This window comes from Nuphar pumila, chromosome 11 (genome assembly GCF_984573655.1).
Source record: "Nuphar pumila chromosome 11, dmNupPumi1.hap1.1, whole genome shotgun sequence".
Classification (NCBI taxonomy): domain Eukaryota; kingdom Viridiplantae; phylum Streptophyta; class Magnoliopsida; order Nymphaeales; family Nymphaeaceae; genus Nuphar; species Nuphar pumila.
The window spans coordinates 10061699-10086784 of record NC_143259.1 but is presented as its reverse complement, the minus strand read 5'-3'; the positions used below and the strand labels follow the sequence as shown (position 1 = coordinate 10086784).

The 25086-nt window shown below is 42.0% G+C and overlaps 2 protein-coding genes across 2 annotated transcripts; one reads left to right on the top strand and one right to left on the bottom strand.

Moving 5' to 3' along the window:
- The first annotated feature begins 336 nt into the window (after positions 1 to 336).
- LOC149821929 (heterogeneous nuclear ribonucleoprotein 1-like) lies at positions 337 to 3469 on the top strand. The gene is made up of 2 exons (XM_089981632.1): positions 337 to 672; positions 1929 to 3469. Exons 1-2 carry the CDS (start codon positions 451 to 453, stop codon positions 3066 to 3068), a joined length of 1362 nt encoding a protein of 453 aa, XP_089837758.1. The 5' UTR covers positions 337 to 450; the 3' UTR covers positions 3069 to 3469.
- Positions 3470 to 14566: 11097 nt separating this feature from the next.
- On the bottom strand, positions 14567 to 20997 carry LOC149821928 (protein unc-13 homolog). The gene is made up of 5 exons (XM_089980193.1): positions 20509 to 20997; positions 17720 to 18589; positions 16047 to 16502; positions 15768 to 15954; positions 14567 to 15614 (listed from the first exon to the last, which is right to left on the bottom strand). The coding sequence occupies exons 1-5, from the start codon at positions 20995 to 20997 to the stop codon at positions 14632 to 14634; spliced, it is 2985 nt and encodes a 994-aa protein (XP_089836319.1). The 3' UTR covers positions 14567 to 14631.
- Positions 20998 to 25086: the final 4089 nt, after the last annotated feature.

Below are 25086 nucleotides of genomic sequence, written 5' to 3'. Positions count from 1 at the left end.
AACGTACAACAATATTTATCGTTATCACATTAATATCGTGATAAAATCACGAATAATTGCAGCTTATTTGTCATATAGGGCTCCACAAAATGGCACGGTCCAGATCATCTTCACAACACTCCCCAATATCAACGGGTCAGATCAACACTCACCCATCCTCATATAGGCACTTTCTCCACGTTTTCCCAAGTATCTAGAAAGACACGAACACCGTGAGTCGGTGAAAAAAACACCAAACCCTACGCCAAATCTAGACCGACCGTCCATCCCTGTACCTCTCTTACCGTCCATCTACGAGTTTCCCTCTCTAGCGAACCACGGGAGGACTGCGTATAGATATTTTTCTCTAGCGGCAGAGAGAGGGTTCTCTCTCCCAAACCCAATTCGCCCCCCCTTCTCTGTTCCTCGCGAGAAGGGAAGGCGGAAGAAGAAAGAAGAGGAAGAGAAGCGATGGATTCGGACCAGGGGAAGCTGTTCATCGGAGGGGTGTCGTGGGAGACGACGGAGGAGAAGCTGACGGAGCACTTCGGGAAGTACGGGGAGGTGGCGCAGGCGGTCATCATGAGGGACAAGGTCACAGGCCGACCCAGAGGGTTCGGTTTCGTCGTCTTCGCCGATCCCTCCCTCCTCGATACGGTCCTTCAGGACAAGCACACCATCGACGGCAGAACCGTGAGTTACCCAGATGGATTTTTTCTGTTTTTTTTTCTTTTGCTCTGTTTTTACCAGATTTGGTGCTGGTTTCGCCTTTTGGGTGTTTTCGGTTTTGGAGATTTCTTTTTTCGAAAAAAAAATGATTAGGTAGGGGATTTTTTATTTTATTTTTTGTGGGTGTTTGGTGGAAGGTTTAGGCCCTGATTGATGATATGTTGGATCGCATTGGTTTTTAACCGTAGGTTTGATTAATGTAATGATAAGGATTTGTTGTTGTTGTTGTTTTTGTTCTGTGATCTGATTTTGGTTTGTGACGAATCTCCAAACTCTTGCGATGCATCGTTGATTCGTTTCCTACTTTTTTTGGACATTTCTAGTGAGTTTTATGACGGTGGATGGCATTTGTGTGTGCGTGTGTTGTACTTTGATTGCTCAATGGGTTGTCCTGCGATCTCCGCTCTATTCTCACATTCTTCTTGTTCATTTGTTTTCTAACTGATATTGGGTTTAATACGAACAGCGTTTGAAGTGGACATGTATCATTGTTATTTTTGCGTTTTTTTCTCTTCAAAATGTTGGTTATCACGAATAGTATTTTAATGCTAGTTTCATCTGAAAAACCGGGTCGATGGGAGTTAGCAAAATGCTTCTCGGAGTTGAAGGTAACAAGTGTAATTGCTGCTTCTGTTATGCATCAGTGGTGTTTTTATGTTGGAAGCTGCCTTCTTCCTTGTTAACTCTCTGAAGGGCAGTCTGTCTAGACTCTAGAGTTCTGTTTCGTTGTTCCTTTATGCTTTTGTTGTTGGTGCTAGTCTTCTGGCATTAATGCCAGCTTATGGTGTGAATAGATTTGTGTCTCCGAGTTTTTGTTTTGTGTTGATTTGGGAATATTGATACGAATTAATCTATTTGATTGTTCATAGACTTTTGTAAATTTAATGGTTCATTTTCACTGCCATGATATCACACACATCCCGAACATGTGTAAAATCAAAACTTAAAGAGGGATTCCTGCTTTATATGTGCATCTTTTTCCTGTTGATTTGTCGCTATTAATTAAGGTAAGCATTGTTAACCAAATGTGAGATTTGATGATGCCTTATGATTATAATTCCGGTATATGAGTTATGGGATCTATCCATCTGCTTACACTCATGAAATTGTACTTCATCTTCTGTATTTACTGCAATTATGTTGTTCTTTTTTATTGTGTGGCATTGTATGTGTTGTGTATTTTGTTTTTGTGTCTGACGGTTGCATCTTTTATTATTCAGGTTGAGGCAAAGCGGGCCTTATCAAGAGAAGAACAGCAAGTATCCTCTAGGTCTGGGAATGCTAATGCAGGGAGAAACGTCGGAGGTGGTGGCAATATTAGAACCAAGAAGATTTTTGTGGGTGGCCTTCCTCCAACATTGACAGAAGAGGGGTTCCGTCAATACTTTGAAGAGTATGGTAATGTAACGGATGTTGTAGTGATGTATGACCAGAGCACCCAGAGGCCAAGGGGATTTGGGTTTATTTCATTTGATTCTGAGGATGCTGTTGATAGAGTTCTACACAAGACATTTCATGATTTGAATGGTAAACTTGTTGAGGTTAAGCGTGCTTTGCCAAAGGAAGCAAACCCTGGAAGTGGTGGACGCTCAGGTGGTGGCAGCTATCAGAGCTATGGCAGTGCTGGTTCCAGCAATTATGATGGTAGAAATGATGCAAACCGATATGGACAACCTCCAGCATCAGGTGGATTTTCTGCATATGGTTCCTCCGGCTATGGGGCACCTAGCTATGGATATGGGACAGCAGGTAATGGTAGTGTTGGTTATCCAGGTTATGGTGTTGGTGGATATGGAAGTGCTCCCCCTAATGCTGGGTACAGTGGTCTAGCTAGTGGATATGTCAATCCATCTGCTCCTACCACTGGTTATGTTGGTGGCCCACCTGGGGCACCAAGAAGCCCATGGAGTAATCAAGCACCTACAGGCTATGGAATGCAAGGTAATACTGCAGGTTATGGTGTGAATGCTGGGTATGGAGGTGCAGCTCCATGGAGTGCATCTCGTGCTGGAGGTGGTGGGCAGTCACCTGGTGGCGGTGCAGGTTTTACCAACCCAAGTTATGGGTATGGTTATGGAAGTGGTGAAGGGTCATATGGTAATCCTGGTGGACGAGCTGGCAGTGTTCCAAATACTACCTCCAGTGGTGTTAGCGAGCAACCTGGGGGAAGTGCTGGCTATATGGGTGGTGGTTATGCAGAGGCTAACGGGAACTCTGGATACCCAAATGGCCTGTGGAGATCTGATCCTTCACATGGCATGTCACAGGCTGGAGGTTATGGTGTGCCTCAAGCAAATGGTGCTCCTGGGGTGCAGGCTGGGTATGGTGGCTATGGTGCTGGGAATCGGCAGATCCAGTAGAGCATTTGAAAGATGTGTGGATCTTCTGGTTTAACAAAAACGGCTACATCAGCAAGTGGGGTTTCTGCAGTCCGTCAGCTGGTCGAGTCTGCTCTTTCAGATTGAAAATGGATTGCTGGTTGGGTTGCTTAAATCCCAGTAGTTACAAGTAGCTATTTTGCTAGTTAGAAGCAGTAGATCCAAGGATTATGTGTTTTAGTATTTCGTATGTAGTTAATTGTGTGTGGTGTTGATGTCTCTAGGCGTACTTGCTAGCCATATCTATAGTTTTCATTCGATACATTAGTATTTTTGTTTTGAGTGTAGTTGTTTCGTACCTGCTACTGTGATTGTGGAGCTTGTCTTTTTATCTTTCCTCTGTTTTTCTCTAGTGTTAATGCTACAGTAGCACAGACTTTCAATTTGTGATTTGATGAGGAAGAGTAGCTAAATATTAAAGTTTTGGTGTTAGTTTGTCAGCGTGACTGCTGTGGGAAGGGTTAAGCCTCACTGTTAGATCTGCATGATACTTGATAGAGTAGTGTTTTGAAGTAGAAAGAGCTAAGGGGGGAAGGGAGCTAAACACTTTAGCTCAGAGTAGGAATATTAGTAGAAATATTTGTCAGTGGCATAATTTGTTTCCTCCTGTATTTGCCCTTGTCTACAGGAGAGATGCTGTGCCTTTTTTAAGTCCTGTGGAGATCCGAGGTTTGGGGTGGGGATTGCGATGAAAATTCAATTCCGGTTCGCCACGGTTGTTTCAGCTTCTTAACAGATCTGATGGTGAGCACCTGCATCTGGAAGTTGTGATGGCCCTCTCCCCCTTTTGAATTGAGTACCAGCATGCTGCTTGCGCTTGGGTGATGCATATATACCTGCTGTTCTTCATATTGTTCTTTGTTGTGGGCTTGGGAGGATTGAACATGCACCAAAACCTTCTTGCCTGAGATTCGCCTGATTGTTTTCATGGTATTTTGCTGAGGCAGTCATAGGGTTTTACAGATAGTTTTTCTCTTTCCTGCTTCAAAGAGTAATAATTTGTTGGTCGTTGTGGATTTTGCCCATGTGAGTTGCAACCTTCAGTTCGTTACTCTTTCCAACTGCCTGTAGTAGTGGTTCTTCCTTCCAAATCTGGCAAACAAGAGCGTCTTGCGTACGTATCAATGAACTAATAAGTTTGGTATTTTCTTTCTTCTGTTTATTACACGGAGAAACCGCGGGGTGTTGCTGGTATTTATGAGAACTTGGTTGTATCTTAGCCCTCTTAACTGCGTGTAACTAACAAGCGGTTTGGGAGGAAACAAATGTTCCTCGTCTTTGGGCGTGGGACTGCGTCAAGCGAATGACCTTAATACGAGTCCTTCAGCTCATCAAAAGTAATTTGTCCAAGCTCTGAAGAAAATCTTTCTGCCTCATGTCCGCTCTTTCCTTGGACGTTTTTTTTTTAATTTTAAAGGCAAGCCCCCTTCCAGTTATACAACTATACCATTGGGTTTTGAACCTGCAATGTCCCAACGCAAAGTGACGTGCACTAGCTGCTCCTATCAGACAAGGGGAGCCTCTGTTGATGATTTTTATCATTTATCTAAACATAAACAAACTGCTTTTATTGCCCTGTTTCGTTCTCACATTGTTTAAATTGTTGAAAAAAAATTGCAGTAAAAAAGGACCACAAGCGCTTTAACTACCTTGAGGTTATGTTAGAGCCCAACAATGGTTATGCAAGAAGCATTTATAAAACATAACGGGCAACAAGAAGTGACAATTTTTTTTTTTTTTGGATTGGCAAGCTGGGGTTAGGCAGACCCCTACCGGTTACATTTACATAACATTTGGATCAGGAAACCAATCAGGAGGCTTAACTTTCCAGACACTATCTTGCTAAATGGTTTCCAACCGTGCAAGGTAACAATCAACAAATTTTATTTTATTTTTTTGAAAGGCAAGCTGGGGTTAGTCCGACCCTTACCAGTTATACAATTATACCATTGGGTTTTGAACCTGCAACGTCCCAACACAAGGTACCTACCAGACAAGCGGAGCCCTCGGTAACAAGCAACATAATTGTTGTTCTTTTCTTTTTTAAAGGCAAGCTGGGGTTAGGAAGACCCCCACCAGTTATTATTAAACATATCACTGGGGTTTGAACCGGCAACGTCTCATCACAAGGAGACGTGCACTGACCGCTCCTACCAACCACGCAGAGCCTCGTTCAAAATTGTTGCTCTTATGAACATGCAAAACGAGTAGTAAATGGCTTAAATAAAAGGCTGATAAAATTTGTGTTTTTTACTTGAATGTTTTGCCTTCAAGGCTTTTTCCCAAAAATAACCTGTTTAATAAGAAATGTTTATATATATATATATATTTAGAAAGAATGTGTTTTTAAAATGAAAAATGCATCTTCTATAATAAGTTCAGTTTCGAATTTTATTTTTAAGGGCAAGCTGGGATTAGGCGGACCCCTACCAGATTCATTTAAAAAATTGTAAAATAGTTAGAATTTGACTATACAATATCCCATCTGGGGGGCGGGGGTGATCCTTCCATGATTTGTGGATCCCCTCTTAGCAAGCTTAGCTAAAAATCTAGGTATATGATTTGAATTGAATTCAGCACTTTTGATACAAAACCTACAAAAACTATACAAAATGTGCGCTGTACCTGTGGTGGAATCTGACTGGTAGTAGGCCTACCTTCAAGAAATCTCTTAGTGAAAAGCAAACTCTCTCATCTTTTAGAAGCGGGTTTCTCGTGAAGTTCACTTTCCGCACCAAGTGAGCTTACAAAGTTTTTCAAAACTTTTGATAGCTATGGCTAACTTGACAGGTGAAGAGAAAGCATGTCATTTTTTAATTTCTTCGATTATCACACATTTGGGAGTTAACAAGTCTGGGTTTTACCACATGCATGTTAGTCGAGAAAAAATAAATCTTTGTACAAAATCTGAAAATAGTCCTCTATGCTATTCCAAGAGAATGATCACGATTTTGTATGATTTTCCAAGCCATACATGGTCCAAGTTTCTCCACAGGGGAAGGCAAAAGAGTTTATATTTGACACATTTCACTTTTTGTAGTCTTTCCAGCCTTATGTTCCATGCTTTTCATATGCAAAATTTTCATGAGTATTCAAATTTTCTAAGAAAGATTTTACCACTTCCAAACATGGCCAAAAGTCTCCTGTAGATGCCCATTCAAATGGTAGGGGCGACTTGTGAACATTGCGGACATCATGAGTTTGAAACCCACGGGTGCACATCCCTTACCAATAGAGGCTTCGCTTGTCTGGTAGGAGCATTTAGTGCACGTCACTTTATGTTGGACGTTGCAAGTTCAAATCTCAATGGTACGGTTGTATAACTAATTGGGGGTCTGCTTTACTCCAGCTTGTATATCAAAAAAAAAAAATGAGTGCACATCCCTTGATGTGCGAAGCAGGTTATATATTCCCTCCCGAACAGGGCAGTTAGCTACATCTCATGTTCGGGGGTCCCAAAGAGCACCACGTATGTAAGCATGTGCGTCTCGTATCCCCATGTTTGTCAGCATTAATTAGCATTGGAGTTTGATGCGATTGCAAAGACTTAAGTACCCTCTCCTCCATTGGTGCAAAAAAAATGACGATTCTTGAAAAGGAGTGGTTGTAAAGACTTAAGTACCCCGAAGATGATTATTTAAGACCCAGTCTCTGCACTGCAGAATTATCTGAGAAAGAAATCTCCCCTGGAGGAGGCCATGAACATCAACCCTCTCACTCTCTCTCTCCCTTCTCTTTCTGCTTCTATGCACATCCAACAAAAGATCGTACATTGCTCCATCAAGCACCGACTGACCTGCACATTGACTGTTGTGGAGCCTGATTCAGAGTTTTTACCCTTACAGGAGGAGGGTTTGGGGGCTCCTCCCAGCATGGGTAGCATCATTCAACTAAATGAGTTGTAGATCCTGATTCAGAGTTTTTACCCTTACAAGAGGAGGGTTTGGGGGCTCCTCCCAGCGCGGGTAGCATCATTCAACTTGATTCGTTGTGGAGCCTGATTCAGAGTTTTTGCCCTTACAGAAGAGGGGTCTGGGGGCTCCTCCCAACGTGGGTAGCATCATTCAACTTGAAGAGTTGTGGAGTCTGATTCAGAGTTTTTACCCTTATAGAAAGGGAGGTCTGAGGGCTCCTCCCAGCGTGGGTAGCATCATTCAACTTGATGAGTTTTGGAGTCTGATTCAAAGTTTTTACCCTTACAGAAAGGGGGGTCTGAGGGCTCCTCCCAGCGTGGATAGCATCATTCAACTTGATGAGTTGTGGAGTCTGATTCAGAGTTTTTGCCCTTAATTATAGGAGGAGGGTTTGGAGGCTCCTCCCAGCGTGGGTAGCATCGTTCAACTTGATTCGTTGTGGAGCCTGATTTAGAGTTTTTGCCCTTACAGAAGGGGGGTCCGGGGTGGGGGCTCCCCCCGGCACGGGTCCCGGGTGTCGTGGTAAAAAAATACACAGGGTATCGTGGTGAGAAAGACATATTTTTGTGCCCTGAAGATGATTATTTAAGACCCAGTCTCTGCACTACAGGATTATCTGAGAAAGAAATCTCCTCTGGAGGAGGCCATGAACATCAACCCTCTCACTCTCTCTCTCTCTTCCTTCTTTTTCTGCTTCTATGCATATCCAACAGAAGATCTTACATTGCTCCATCAAGCACCGGCTGACCTGCACATTGGCTGTTGTGGAGCCTGATTGGAAAAAATCAATGGAAAATCCAACAAGGAGCATGCCAGAATCAAGATGTGGATGTCAAGCAAGAATGGTATTGTGCAACTCTAATAACACAAAATAATAGGGGTATGGTTTTTAGTTAAAATGAAAAATGAAATGACAATAGAAATCGCTGAAAATTTACAAAAATAAACTAGACTCAATAACGAAGACACCACTTTTTACAGATTTGGAATATGACCTTCGGTTAGGGAGATATGGCCCTGACAAGTTTGTCCTAATTCGGGTAGCGATTTACAGCGGTTTGCTTACTGAATAACACTACAAATCGCTATAGTGATTTGCGGAAGACACTACAAATCGCTATAGCGATTTGCGGAAGAATCTACAAATCGCTATAGCGATTTGCTGAAGACACTACAAATCGCTATAACGATTTGTAGTGTCTTTCCCAAATCACTATAGCGTTTCGTTGGAGACCCAAAAATACTACAAATTGTTGTAGGGATTTGTGTCGGGGGGGAGCCCCCGGACCCCCCTCCTGTAAGGGCAAAAACTCTAAATCAGGCACAGAAGTAGACAAAGAAGGGAGAGAGAGTGAGAGGGTTGATGTTCATGACCTTCTCCAGAGGGAACTTTTTACCTCCCTTGATTTCTTCTCTAGAGAGAGAGAGGGTTTTACATTGTTTTACGGAGAATGAAGAAGAAGAAGATGGCAATGGAGCAATGTAGGATCGTCTGTTGGATGTGCACAAAAGTAGAGAGAGAAGGGAGAGAAAGTGAGAGGGTTGATGTTCATGGCCTTTTCTAGGGAGAACTCTTTGCCTCCCTTGATTTCTTCTCTAGAGAGAGAGAGGGTTTTACAGTGTTTTACGGAGAGAGAAGAAGAAGAAGATGGCGATGGAGCAATGTAGGATCGTCTGTTGGATGTGCACAGAAGTAGAGAGAGAAGGGAGAGAGAGTGAGAGGGTTGATGTTCATGGCCTTCTCCAGGGAGAACTCTTTGCCTCCCTTGATTTCTTCTCTAGAAAGAGAGAGAGAGAGAGAAAGGGTTTTACAGTGTTTTACGGAGAAAGAAGAAGAAGACTTTGAAGACTCAACATCATCCTCGACTTTCTGGATGGAGGACATGTTTGTCCTTTTTTTGAACGGAGAAAGAAGAAGAAGACTTTGAAGAGTCAACATCATCCTCAACTTTCTGGATGGAGGACATGTTTGTACTTTTTTTGAACAGTTTGTTTTTTCTTTTTTGAATGAAGGGCATTTTTATCATTTTCTCAAACCATCACTTTATGAGAAGAATAGCAAGAAAGGGTACTTAAGTCTTTGCAACAACACCAGAGTCTGATGCAAAGTTATGTCAACATACACGGGAATACGAGCCCCATGTGCTTGTATACGTGTTGCTCATTCAAAGCCCCGAACACAGACGTGGGATTCAGTGAATCATCGGGGGCGAACATACACCACCCTCTCCTTGATGTGAGGCAGAAGCTGAGTGTAATTATTAGTGGGTAAGGGCCCTTGGGGTTTTTACACCAATGAGCGCATGAGTGAGGTGGTTTTCCCTGGTTATGCATAAGAAAAAAAAGTCTCCAGAGAGAGAGAGAGAGAGAGAGAGAGATGAATCATTTACTTATTCCAAGCATAATGTTAATTATCAAATGGTTATTCCCCAGTTCAATAATGGACTGTAATGTGTGCCCTGAAACGGGATAGAGTCCAAGTATAGAAATCAATGGTTGGTTTTCACACTTTTGAAATGGGATGGTGTACAAAAATGTACATACAACTTGCAATCTGTGACAGACGTCCTAATTTTGCCTTCTTGGGGCGATTGCAAACTTTTTGCCTGCTACATAAGCTTCAAACTCAGGCATAGGCGCAGTGACAAACACAGTGATTCACCAAAGTATTCAGTGGACCATCTTCAGACAACTAAGATGAGAATATATTGACTGTGAACACACACAGTAGGTACACCAAGAAAGGAACTGCATCTGCTTATTGTCATCAAATCTCCATCTACGTCATGAAAAAACCTTTAGGCTGAGGGCATGCTTTCATATGGGTTACTGAAAGCACTCACGTTACCAGGCCGAGCGAACACAATCTGCATTAACATGTTAGATTGGTATTAGCTTTCCTTCCTAATCAGAACTTCAATAAACAGCTCATAAATATCCACATTAGTTAATACAGGATATATTACACAGGAGACGATAAAGTCTAACCTGATAATCACGAAGTGTATGTGATCTAAAACCCGCTGCGCAGTACACAAAGTAATATTCCCATGTACGAATGAACTTCTCATCAAATCCCAACTCCAAAATTTTACTGAAACAAAAAAAAAACACGTATGATGTTCTTTTATCTGAACACAGAATAATGTTTCATACCTTCTGTTTGCCATAAAATTCCTTCTCCAATATTGTAACGTCCGGTAATAATGGATGCCGATATTCTCCACATGCTCCACACTGAATTTCATCAATCTTTTAGACTTTCCCAAAGGAACAAAGGAAAAGAAAAGAATAAGAAGGGCAGATATGAAAAAACAATTACATGCGTGTAGTCTTACCAAAGTCTTGATGCAGAGGTCATAGCCGATGTTACTCTGATCAAGGAAGGAAGTAATTCACCAGGGAAAATGTATTCCTTTATAAAATCAGAGCTTCTCATGTACTCATTATAACGTTGATCTGGTATTGATATAAACTGGGAACTTAAAACATCAACCTCCACCCAGTTAACAAGCTAAACTATGCTGAGAATAAGAGAGGTACTTATATTGAACTTTGATTCCAATAGAAAAACCTTTGAGCATTGAGACTAATCACAGTAAAAGACAGAAAATTGCAACAAACACACTTAGAATCAAGTTTTTATGTGCATGCTAAGGACATAAAGAGGTCAGATTTGGGTTGGACACGATCAAATGTAGTATAATTGGATTAGGAGTCGGAATCATATAGATGAAATCCCTTACCTAAACTGACCTAGGTTACCTATTTATCGTAATTGACATGTAACTATTGTAAAGAAGTACTTGAATATTGATAACAATCAAGTCTACTGAGGATTTGATAAGAATAATCACTCACAAAGTGCACTAAGGCACATAAATATCACAAAATGCAAAAGCAAACACAAAAATATCAGCTTTTTATTAGGAAGAATGCTCTCAAAAAGCTTGAAATACAAAAGAGGCATCAACCCATTATTTATACACTAGGGATGGCTGGCTAGTCATTAGGGCAGCCTCCAACAGCAACGGCTCTAAATAGAGCCGTTGGGAGCTGCCCAATGACTAGTCAACCTGGTAAAAAATGAAGAAAAATAAAAAAATAAAATTACAAAAAAAAAAGATAAGATTACAACCACCTATATATGAAATATATTTGAGAATGTATATATATATATACAAGAAATGACATAAAATTTTAACACTCTCCCTCAAACTTATCGTAAAATCACCGAAAGTTTATCAAAAATAAAGTTGAACCTTGGCGAACACAGAGCCTTGGTAAAGAAATCATCAAATTGATATTCTGATGTCACATAGAAGAGATCAATAGTCTTCTTTAAGTACTCTTCATGGACAAAGTGGAAATCCATTTCTATATGCTTAGTTCATTCATGAAACGTGTGATTTTGAGCTATGCACATGGAACTCTTGTTATCATAACATAATCTTGTAGGATTCTGAAGATGAACTCCCATATATGAAATAAGTTATTTGAGTCACACAATCTCCATGGTAGTGGTGGACATTGCTCTATACTCAGCTTCTGTGAATGATAAATACACTTTTTGTTACTTTTTTTATTTTCACAAAAGTAAGAATTCTCCTAAAAATACACAAAAATCAGTTGTTGAACACTTGTTATTTGGATCCCCTCCCCAATCAGCATCTGAGTAAACAATGAGATCTAATGAGGAAGAAGAAGATAAAAAAACTTCCTTATTGATAGTGCATTTAATGTATTTGATGATTCTTCTGCACCCATATGAGCTGATATAGGAGCATACTGAAACTGACTGGCCACGTGGACAACATGAACTATATAAGGTATTGTAATACTTAGATACATAAGAGATACATAGTTAGTGAACATATATTTGATGTTGTATAATACACTAATGGTAAAAAATGTAAGAAAAAAATAATAATGCACCTAGGGTAATAACACAGAGGATGCTAAATAACTCTACCAGAAAGGACATGGTTTATGACTTTTTTTGAGGTGTATGTACCTTATTTATGGCCGAAATTGTTAAGGAATCTCTGAATAACCCTTAGGAGTTAAAAGCATTGTCTGTAGCATGAACCACAATCCTTGTGTATAGGCATAATTTCTTAGATACCTTGGAGGCAAGTATAGCCTCTCGAACTCTTCGGCTATCTACCAATGAGTATTTTTGGGCTTCCGGCTTGCAACTGATGATTAAAACTGTACCAGTTGTAAGTCCAAAGTCTAGACCAGTTTGAACTATATTGTTATGAGTGATTCATATGTTTGGCCAACATCGTAGACTCTTGAGTTATCTACATGGGTTGCTACACTCTAGAAAGATATTTTAAGAATAAATGATTAGTGTAGAGTATGACATTTAGAATATTTATTTTGAGAATGAGGAAAGAGAATCGATAAAGAGAGATAAGATACATAAACAACATGTGTGCTTAGTTAGTGAACTAAATTAAAAATATGAACTTAGAGCTCACTACAATTGTAACATTTATGTCTTTTGTTAATAAAAACTTACTAAGTTTTAGAATCACCCCCACTTGGTTACAACTGGAGCAACAACAGACAGGAGGACGTGACTCATGGACAGGCTACTAGTGAACTTTCAAGTGCTGGAAGTACTTTGTTTTTATTTACACTTTTATTTTGAAAAATGTAATATAAATATTTTACTTTTGATAAACCTGAATGGTTAGTATTAATGATGGATGATTGGACTTTGTTATATATACCAAGAAAAAATGACATGGTTTTCAAAGTTGTTTTTGATAATTTTTCTCTAAGAATTAACATCCATGAACCTGGGCTGTAGAGGCCCCAGTGCAGTGCAGGTTGTTACATCCGAACACACCACATCAAAATAGCATTGTGAAACACAAGCATAGACATGTAGTTGAAACTGGTCTAAGCTTGTAACAATCAGAAAAACAAAACTAAGATATGAACACCTTAAGATTTTTTTCATGCACATGTTATTATCAAGATACTAAGTTGTCTCTATGGAGCAAGTCTTGTGTTTTCGTTGGTTACTGTATTCAATACAAATGATATATTTGTTTTGACCCTATTATTCGAGAATCCTGTGCTGAGGCATGCTATTTTTTTATGAACTCTTTTCTCTGTGTAGGTTCTAAAATTCCTGTTACAGATGATGAAGTTAAAAAGTGACTGAGGGAACAAAACCAAGTTTTATCCGACCAAAATCTAGACATGTCTTCTTTCTCATCTACATCTCTCATAATAGAAGTCTCTAGTTTCGACCTCCACTCAAACACCTGAAACCAATAAGCAGACTAATCCTGAAACTGATTAGAGTATAGGATCTATGAATGATCTTGAAGAACGCTGTTTGACCTGACTCAACCCGATTATCATCTTTTTAGAGAAAATGTATCAAAAGGAATTGAAGTGAAGTTCATAATTTTAGAAGAACAAGTGGGAGATGTTCTTACAAAAATTCTTTCTGGACCCAGATATAATTTTTTGAGAGACAAGCTCAATATCACTGAATTGGAGATTGGCTCGACCGGGTGACTGTTTTTTGCTCAAACTGTTATGGTCATGATGGACTCCTCTAGAAGGTGTGAAGCTGGAAGCAAAGTTGATTCTGGAAACTTTCTAGGTCAAGGTAATAAAAATATAATCAACTGTGACTTTACAAAGAAAGACCAAATTAAAAATGATATGTTTACATGTTATATTAGTTGTGATTTCCTATAAAAAAGATTGCTATATTAACATGTCAGCTGTCCTTGTGTAACCCCTGCATACAATATAAATAAAAAAACATACCTATCGTGAGATAGAAAGTGTGTGAGGATCCTTGAGCCACATAAAAATTGTCTCGTGTGACTGGTGTTTTTGGCATCTGCTTTTGCATTTAAAAGAAAAATTACGTCTTTCAGCGCAAGTACACATGAAACTTGGAGCAACAAGTGCCGCTATATATGCGTGAAGATTTCACAACAGATCCAAAGGGTTTAAATCCTTTGAGAGAGAGAGAGAGGCTGTTGACCAAGACAATAAGGACACTTGGGACGCCGCGGATGCGCAGGCTGAAGTCTTGCACCCAGCCATCAATGCTTGAAAATGTCTTGGCTTTGTTTATTAGCTTTATATCAAGTTAGTGGGAGGAGGGGGCCTCCATTTTCAGCTGGTGGCACGTCACTTTGTGTTGGGACGTTGCAAGTTCAAATCTCAATGGTACGATTGTATAACTGGTAGCTAGGGGTACTTCTAACCCCAGCTTGCCTTTAAAAAAAAAAAATGAGTCGCTCGTAGCACTCGTTACATTCCATACACCATCATAAACATATAAGCGTGCGTGTACACACATGCACATAAAACTCCCTTATACCCCCTCATAAACATTAAAACTTACACCACGGACGCTCAAATTCATATCATCAAGACAATTATAAATGATAAATAATAATAATAAAAAAAGACCGTCTGTTCCCATCCCCTGCAATCCTGCTGGTTCTGTGGAGCATCCAACCTTAACCCCCCAACACAACCATATATCATGAAATAATTTCACTTGACACAACGTTATTGTCCTGTAAATCCTCGTAGATAGTAGAGCGATGGTTTTTATTGCAGCCGAAAGCAAATGAAGCGTTTCATCTGCGCCTGGCCAACTGGAAGTTCCTCTTCAAGAAGGCGTTGGCGACATTATCGTTTCGGTGGCATATGACCCTGAGTATGGTGTTGGGATCCGCCCTGTTCCACCTGCCCGTAGTGGGCGGCATCGGCACCCTCTGAGCGCCACTACCAGCGATGGCGAACCCGCTCGCCTCGCAGGCCAGCAGGCTGAAGTCCTCCACGAGCTGCTCGGTGGGCTCAGCCATGAGCTCCAGCACGCCCTTCACCCCCTCGGCCTCCCTCTCCACCGCATCTTCCGTCACCACGTCCCACCCACACGCCACGAACAGCTGCTTCAGCGACCGGAAGTCGTCGAGCACCATCTCGACGTCGTCCCGCTCGAACGCCCGCTCCCTCCCGCCGGCCAGCAGCACCATCAGGAACGCCTCGAACGACGCCTTCATGATCTCGCGCACCGCGCCCTCCCTCGACCGCTCGCTCATGATGGCGCCTAGCAGCGCCAGGTTCTGCTTCAGCGCCCGCACCGCGGGACGGATGCGCGACTCCGACACCGACTCGACGTAGAGCCCCTCGTAGAACACCGCGCTGGAGTCGAAGAAGATGAGGCGGTACGCTGCCACCTCCGCGACGTGGTGGGTGGCGGAGTTGATGGTGGCGCGGGCAAGGTCGAAGTGGGTGGACGCGGTGGGAAAGTGGCGCGGGGAATGATGGTGGTGGTGGTGGCGGCGGACGGCCTTGTGGAGGGAGTTGAGCTGGGAGAGGAGGTAGTGGAGTGTGTTGAGACGGATGTAGAGGCGCTGCGTGCCGCGGCTGGTGGACGGCCGGGGCTGGTGGTGATTTCCGCCGCCGCCGCCGGGGGCATCGCCGTAGGGTGACCCCTGGTGCGGGTGGTCCGTGATGGGGTGGCACGGCGTCACCATCCGGACGGCTTTCAGGAACTTGGAACCCTGGTTGCAGCGGGTCAGTGCTGGTAGGGACGGGATGTAGCTGTGCTTTGACCCTGTTTCAGATGGATTTTTGCAACAATCAAATTCAAAGTTTAATGTGATCGCACATGATCTCAAGTGAAAATAAAAGACATGTTGAACATGGTCAGTCCAAAGGTGTAATTATTTATATCTATCATTATCAAGAGGCAGTGGAAAGAACTTACCACATGAAGAAACGAACGACACGTAGTCCTGAAACTGGTCATCTAACCCGTCGGTGAGGTGTTGCACCAAATCGTCGGTGACATTCACTGGCATCTCGAAGAATTGCTCCACCGTCTCCTTGGCCAACTTCACCAACTCCGCGGCTGACTGAGCGTATGGTTCGGATTTGGACTTTGGGTTCCATGTCTGATAAATAAAACAGGATAAAAATAAATGAGCTCATATCATGCAAGCGTGCTGGCTCCCTATTCTTCAAAGAGGGTAAAAAACAAGCTCACCTCTGTTTCTCTGCCCTTGATGATACACTCCCCAACAGAGGACAGCTTCCCATCGACCCAGTTTTTGAAGAGGCTTTGAATGGCGGAATCCGATTCATATGGCACCATCTCTCTGATCACTCCCTTCCCTCCATCTTCGCAATCGACGGAGTCTTCAACAGCCATCTGCACCAGAAACTTCTCCAATCTCCCTGCAGTCTGCAACACCTCGGCTGCCTCTTTCGTCAGTGATGAGAAGTTGCTCAGGTACTGCTTCAAGACGACGCCGTAGCAGTTGTGAAGCGTCACGGCAGCCACACCAGCACAGACGGGGTGCCATTTCTTGAGGACCGGGCTAAAGTTCTCCTTCTCTTTTTGTGCTAAGTCTTCGGTTTCCTTTGTTAGGATCCTCAAAATCTCTGCTGCGTCAACCTCAGTTTCGCCATTCATGCTGTCCAATGTCTTGCTCTCCAGTATCTGCCCCATTGCAAAAAAGTTCAATCAATTGCTTGAACATCTCATGTGGAGAACACGATTACTTTCAAGAATATTACTAAAGGGCATCCGACTTTAAGTCCATTCAAAGAAACCTAACACCTACAGACAGGAAACACCTTGAGCCAGGGGCTGCCCTGTTCTGCAGAGAACAACCCAGAAAGACCTAGTTGGCTAGAAAATCGTTTAGGTAGCAAGATAAACGTGACCAAGTTCATGACTTGCAATTCTTATATGCAATATTTCGGTTATTACTAGCAGAAACATTCAAATGTCATGATCTTTGTCAGGTTTTATGCGACACCAACGTATCTAAATCCATGCCTGCTACCATTTTCATGAGTAAAAAAGGCATGTTCGATTGTGCTTTCACAGCACAATATAGAACCAGAAGAGAGAGCTACGTAGCCAATTCCACACCCAATGGAAAAAAGTGAATTATGGTTACATCAACTGGTTGAAAGATTACCAGCTGACACAGAAACCCGAATTTTGGCATCAATTAGCAGCAAACCCCACCATATTTCCTTGTTGGTGGTCTGATTCCTTGGAAGCTCAAATTGCAGATAGGGGTCACTTCTGAATGTCACCAACATGACAGGACATCACGAACTCCAAATCCACAGGGAGCATCCCTTGCCGCAAGGCGAAGCTGGGTGTAATCCCAGTGGGCAAGGGAACCTCAAGGTTTTACTTTTACCAACCAAGGGCCTGCCAATATGCAGTCAGTGACAAATAGGGATCAGGTGCAATCACATTGTACAAATGCAATGTGCAGCTGCACTTGATCACTCTCAATCTGCTGTTGGCCCCCATATGCAATGTGCTGCTGCACCTGAGCAACCAAAATCTGCTGTTGTACAACCTGCAGATGTGGGAGCCAAAAGCAGATGGATGGTGATTAACTACAGCCGCACATTGCATTTGTGCAATGTCATTGTACCTGATCCAGCTTCATCGGTGAAGGGGTTTTTCGATATAAGATCAGGTGCAATGTGATTGCACACTTTTCACCTTATCACCCACCATCTTTGGATATAGCCCTTAAGCTGTGGGGGCTCAACAGCAAATGGTGGGTGATCAGGTGCAGCAGCACACTTGGAGTGTGTTATCACATTGCACCTGATCTCAATTGGTTTTTTCCCCCTTGGCCTAGTCACACCAAGAAATAAAAAAAGGAAACCAATTGTGCTGCTTGCCTTTGCAAATGCATTGCGCGCAGACGAGCGAATATAGAAATCGACCCGCCCGCTGCTCGAATCAGACTGCTCCTTCTCCAAGACACTCCCGGTGCCACCGTCTTCATTCAGTATCTTAGCAGCAGACAACGCAATCGGAAGAACGTTTTCCATCAAACCGGCAGGCCCCTTCTTAAAGCTCTCATGGTAATCAATAAGCCACCTTTCTGCCCAATTCTGCATCGACGCTAATGCAGACGACAAAATCTTAAAGTACAGGGGATCATCGGTCGCCTTCTTCGCGTCGTTTGCTACCTCCGAAAGAAGAGTTAGCGCTGCTCCGAGCAGATCCTGCTCAATCTGCCCGGTCACAACAAACTGCTGGAAGAGCACCCACGTGAAGCACACGTTATGTATCAACCTGTTGATGCCCAGCGTGGTCCACGTCTTCTTCATGAGATCCAGTATCTCATCGACCTCCTCGATGACGAGGGTTTCGTCCTTAGTGTCGAAACAGGAGTGAAGCAGAGAGATGTAGATGTGGAGATTGATCGGGAACCCATCGACCCAGTGGCAGATGTCATTGGGGGAGCCATTGGAGGTTCTCCAGGCCAAGCTCACCACAGAGTTGCAGAGAACCCTCATGGTCTCCGAGTTCTTCCCGGTGTCGATCGGCTTCAGCTCGCCTGCTTTTATGATTTCTCTGAGTCTCTGAGCTGAGGAATTGGATCTGTCCAAGGGGACGGAAGGGTGCGTGAGGAGGCCCAGTTCGAGAACTCGGAGGTGGCGCTTCTGCCATTGGTGGTATTCGTGGGCGTCGTAGAACTCGGAAGGTTTGAGCTGCCTCAGGAGTTCCAGTGGGAGAATGATGGTCTCTGAACGCCTTCCCATCTGTTTAACAGAACAAAAGATTTAAAACGAGGGAACACGGATCAAGTAAACAACCGAGAGCGTAACAGGTCAGAGGTGACTCCTGTGCCGTTCATCCACAAGATGAACGGTCGCCCAACATTATATTTGTGTTCTTTGTATGTTAGATAGGTCGTAAAAAAATTTCAGAGCCATTGATGTTACACATGAAGAGCATGACAGCCGAAAATAAACCCGACCTTGTGTTTGTGTTTGGGAGGCCATTCGTCATGTAGATAAACGGTATTAGCAGGTACTTCTCATTAATTACTGTCAGATATGCCTCTAGCCTAGGAGCTAAGTTCCACTCATCCCCTATCTTCATGCCCCCACTTAAATTTTATGATGCAAGTTATTTTGATAAAATCTGACCTTATAGATGGATTCAGCATGACTGATTTAATATGAACAGGCCCTTCGATCGTATTTCTTCAATGAAAAAATCTAATTATTGAAACCACAAAATTTGGTGTTTTATTATCAACTGTTGATTTTTTAATAGCCCAAAATTCCTGCATACAAATCGCATTTTGCTGATCTAAATGTCCATCTTCCTTAAATAAATGATGTAAATCACATCTACCAAGTCTAATTTGATCAAAACAACTTGCATCAATAAAAGCCTAATGAGGGGTATTTTGATCAAAACAACTTGCATCAAAACGTCTTCCCTTCTATTTTGGTCTTTTCCCCCAAAAAAAAAACACTGCAATACATAATGTAAGAAAATATGGTCGAAGCTTGAATGCTCATATTTGAATCTCTTTATATGGTGAAGAAAATATCTGCTAACCTTGTGAGTAAGGAACCCTTTAGTTGGAGCTTGTAGGTAGAGGCTATTTTGACCAAATCTAATCTCATGAACGTATTCAACATTATCAAAATGGTTTACTTTTTATATATAAATATGAGTTTTTGATGATTGAAAAATTAGAATATTGTAAGCCAGGTGTTGATTTTTTCAACCTACCTTGGAAAATCCCACATATTGGAAAAACGGTAATCCAAGAGTCAGTTTCTACTTTATATAGATCACTTCTAGAAGGTCAGATGTATACAAAAAATTAAAAATAAATAAGGGGTTCCTTACCTACAAAGGTAGCAAACATTATCCTTTTTTTGGTTCATGTTGCAACGGTAAAGGGGATGAAAGACTGATCATTAGGCAATTGAAACAAAAGCATCTTCCATGTATCCTTTTCATTCGTCTCAAACACATTCAAACCAAACAGGAATATGTTGGCATTTCAAAACTTGCGGTTTCAGAAAGAAAGAGAGGGATGAGCCCTCCTCGTGGGTCCCGGATGGAGTTGGTAATGATTTGGAGTTCCTGCGGAGCGGATCATGCAAGATCCAAGGAACCCTTGACATCAATATGGATCTTTATGACATCCAAAACCCATCTACGAGTTCCCTTTTTATATAAATGTGGGCCACACATCTTGCAGCCACCGATGCCATTGATAGAAAGAAGGAAAGCAAAGTGGGGCCCACCAATAAGTGCTGATGAAATCATTACAGAATGAATGGTGGTGATGAAAGCCACAGACGGTAGTGATTTCAAAACACAAAAAAACTTGTGTTTTGGCGTATCACCTGAGCCGACCTCTCAAAACTCACATTTGCGTGGGATACCATCCAAGGGATTGGATGATCACCTAATTCATTCGGTTGGGTTTTCGACCAATCACATGACGACGTCTCGATTGGGACCCGCAAACAAATGCCATGTGCCTTCATGCGATTGGTTTCGAACCCAGCATATGAGATACGCGATCATTTGATCTCCATACCAATCTTTGAACTCCCAGAAACGGAGAGGCACAGAGAAACGGGATGATCCAAATGGAGAACAATGAGAGAGACGGAGAGAAAGAAGTTTTTTCCTGAATTCTGATCACCTGGCCGACGAGGATCCTCATGAGGGCCTTCCTCAGCCGTCCGTCGTCGTGCTCCGACACCTTCATCTGCTGCCGCATGAGCTCGGCGGTCGTGAACGGCCGCCTGTTCTTCACCGGAGACAGCACCCCGCCGCTGCCGCCCCCCGAGCCGGAGACCTGGATCATCGTCCGCTTCGGCGACTGCCTCCTGGACTTCAGCCCGAGCAACCTCTTAATCCTGCTGGTGGGCACCACCCTCCCACCAGCGGCCCCCGCTTCGGCCCCCTCCGGCACGCCGATGTACGTCAGCGGCGTCCTCCCACCGAACCCCGGAGACGCCCGGCAGGACGTGAAGAAGATCTCGTATGCCGTCTCGCGGATGTCGTCGTCGTCCATCTCCAGCCTCCCGAACGGCCACTCCAGGTCGGCCGCCTCCGGCGTGGGCCCCGAGAAGTCGCCGGAGGAGGGGAGGGCGGACATGGCCGCGTCGGTGGCGGAAGAGACGGCCATCGCCTCGCTCCTCGCGCTCTCTCTCTCACTCTCTCGCTAGACGGCGGCGACAGGCATCGCACGGGATCGTCGTCAATCTTTGTGGGATGGAGGGCGGAGGGAGGAGAGGAAGAGGGGGTGGGGGGAGGAAGGGAGGGATTTTGTTTTGCGGAGGGGCTGGTGGTGGAGCGGTTTCGGCATCTTCGGGATGAGCTGTAGTGTAACGGGGAGGAAGGCCGGGCTTGGCTTCTTAGGCTTTTTCGGGGTCTACCCTACCTCGCTGGAATTTGGGGGTCCATGGGCCTATTTCCGTCCGGCTTTTGGCTTCTTTGCGCCGATTTTCTCGCTTTCGCTACGGTACTCTCATTGGTCCTTTCGTCCTCTCTCTCTCTCTCTCTCTCATGTAAACGGGTCGGACTCAGGTCCAGATTTACGCATTACTGCATTTGACATAATCGGATCTAGTAGGGTGTCAACGGATCGGATGTGTGCCAAAATGCATAGCTCCATTCCCGGATCCAACTAGGTGGTATCAGTATCAGATCCGGATTCGGATCTTTTGCAAGAAAAATCATACAAGGATCCAGTAAAGATTACATAAACCAGACCCGTTCATACCCAGTAAAAAAATATTTTTCAAGTTTTTACTTTGAAAATATATGGATCTTAATCGAAACTCAAGTCAGATCTGGGTTTGGTGTACAATTTTATAAACCATACCTGGCCCATTTAATAATCGGACTTCATGGGTCCGACTCACATAGTTAATCGGACCCCTTCCTTTGTTACCAAACCCTAATTCTACTGAATCCGGTATGGATTGGGATTGGGTCATACCCGATCCATTGACACCCCTAATTCTGAGTTAGACAAGAAAGGCAACACGAATTCAGATGTGATCAGCTAACTGGATATATATTAAAACTGATTTGATTGGATTATCTTTTGGCTTCACATTCAGTTTGGATTCAAATAAAAATCTACATATCGAATCCATTTACTGATAGCATTTCTTACCTAAGCCTGGTCTCATATACAGGAAGGGAGACCTTTCAACCAAAGGAAGGTCCATGATCTACAACGGATGATAGTGGACAGCATTCCTTCTCTAGCGATTGAGTTTTTCATCGGGCTTTACATATTGGAATTTTATCATTTATTTAATGAGTGCCATATTTGGGATTATAATATTTTGATGTTTATATGCGTTTTTTAAATAGCTAAAATTAAATCAATGGCCCACTATACTATGTATTGTAAAGTTTTAAATGCATTATGAGCAGTTGATTTTTTAGATTTTTGAAAAACATGCTTGTATGTCGTGAAATAAATAAATATTATAAAGAACAAATATATGAGGTCTGATTGGTTGTAGATTTTGGACCTTCTTTTGGTTGGACAGTCCTCATTCCCTTCATATACTTCTAATTCCACACACACACACACACATATATATATATATATATATATGTGAATTATCAACTCAATCTGATCAAATAGATGTGCTCAACATGGTTTATTTGCAATCAAACCTTGTATCGTGTTATTTCAATGTAAAAATATGGTTATTTGAGTCATGTGCATTATAGGCCATTGATTTTTGGAGATCGTAGAAAACCTGATTACATATCATAATCGTGTGGTTCAAAACTCATTTTCTACTAAACAATTTTTAAAAAATTTAAAATATATAAAAAAAGTGATTTATACTCTCATAGAGAGAGAATATGCCTTCCCACAACCAAAAAAGTTCATTCAGAACCTTAAAATCATAGATGGAGGTGTATTTTACTCGGTTTGAATCGGTAATGTGTTCCTCATAGTTAATTACTCGGTAGAGAACATGTATCAAATAAGGTATTTTTCACGTTCAAATATATTTTTGGTGAGAGAACAAATCAACTACTGATATTAGACTAAAATATTATAATGAAATATTCAAAAATTTCCATTAAATCAATTTCATATAAAGCTGTTTTTCAGTAAATGAGCAATGATAAATATATCTATTACTACCAAGCAAAAAGTATTTTAACCTAACAAATGACCTGATTTTTTTGTGGTAGGATGATCCGACCAATATATATATATATATATATATATATGGGTTAATCTACCGTTAAACTAGTTAAGTTTAATGTTAGACCCATTCAACCGAATAAAATGACCAAATAACTTATCAACAATGGCACTTTTGAAAAAATAAGTAAATCACAAAAACAGTAAAATTAATTAAGCAGAAAAAGCGTCCTCTAACAATGGCCTTTTCCCTCTAGCATGTGCCTTCTATTGAATGACCACGTTTGAAAAAAAAACAAAATAAAAAAAAACAGATTTTTTATTGAAAAATAAGAATAGAAAAAACACTAAAAGAAACTAACGATAACGAGGGAAGATCCTATAGGGTAGATTAATCTGTGTTGTGGGGTTGAGGAGGGCTCTCCAGTGATGAGTGAGGCTACGAGATGGTGGGGCTGTGGGGAGGACAGAACAGTGGAAGCTGTGGGGCCGGTAGGGGTGAGGAGGACCGTCCAACTAAAGCGAGGTCCAAAATCTGCAACCGATGATAATTGATGGCATTCCTTCCCTAATGATAGAGTTTTTCATTGATCAGACTTTATATGTTGGATTTTTATCATTTATTTAGTGAGTGACATATTTTAGATTATAAATTTTCGATGTTTATACGTGTTTTTGAAAAAGGTAAAAATCAACAGCCCACGTTTCATTGTATTGTAAAGTTTCAAATGCATTGTGAGTCATCAATTTTTCATGTTTCAAAAAACATGTGTCATAAAGTCTTCGTGTAAAATATGTTTCTTACTAAACAAATTATAAAGAACAAATATATAAGGTTCGATCGATGAGATGCTCAAGCATTGGAGAAAGAGAAATTGTTATATCGTTGTTGGTTGTAGATTTTGACCTTCCCTTTGGTTAGATAGTTTCCCTTAGTTTCATTTAGTAAGGATTGGTATTTAGATCACTCGAGTCTAACGCATTGTTACAGTCTAGAATATGATAGTAGATCCATATCTTGTGCCCAAGATCTAGACACCACTTCCGCAACCTTTTGGGGGTTGACCAACACATTGTGGCTCCTAGGTTTATGATATAACACCTCTAATGGTAGACAAGTCAAAGATCCAGAGTCCTAGCAGGAGAAGTCAGACATGTGTCAAGCCCAGAAGGCATGACTATTAAGAAGTGGGGTCCACCTAGGAGGCGTGTGACACTAGACAGTTCTATGAGACATCCCCTAGTTTTAGAAGTTAATTAATGTTAATTGAGTTTAGTTAATTATCATGGCTGAGTCTTTTACTTCATTTGTTCTCGTGAGAAGTCCTTAGCTAAGTTGAAGTCCTAGTCTAGTGGGTTTCTTTATGTCATTAGGATTCAACCCAAGCTCTCCTTATATAATGAGATATTGGAGAGCCATATTAAGAATTGAATATAGAATTTAAATTTCCTCTAAGGCTCAGTTGTCTTCCTCTCTCTCCTTTCTCTTTACTCCCCCTTTAGATGTTCCTTCCTCTCTAATATCTTCTTCTCTTCTCTTCTCTTCTCTTCTCTTCTCTCTCTCTTTTGATCTCACTTGACACGTGTCTGGTGGTGAATCCATCCTACGCAAAGGGGCAAGCCTTTCACGAGTTTTTCGAAAGCCTCTATAGTCATGGTTCTGTTATACTGCCATGTCTGAAGCCTAACTCAGATAACTAGCTCTCTAAACCTCTGATATTAATATTTTAGACCAGTAACCAGACCTTAGGTTGCATGATCTTGCTTTTCATAACCTTAGGACAAAAATCACATCCACCTGATTAACCCGAAAAATCATACTTTTACCATTTGATCATCTCAGCTACCCAATGACATAGTTTAGTGATCCCTGACATTCAACAATGTATCCTAGTCATTTTTAGCCTATCTAATTTTCATGTGTTCTTAGATATTTTCCTAGAACCACCTAAACCTTATATCATGGTTAGTTTTAAGCCTCTACCCCATCGTGTCCTGCATGGATCAGCACATCTGATACGTCCATCCCAACCTCAAAGGTTAAATAACTACAAGCACAATTATCTCGCTTTAGTCGGACTCAAACTAGAG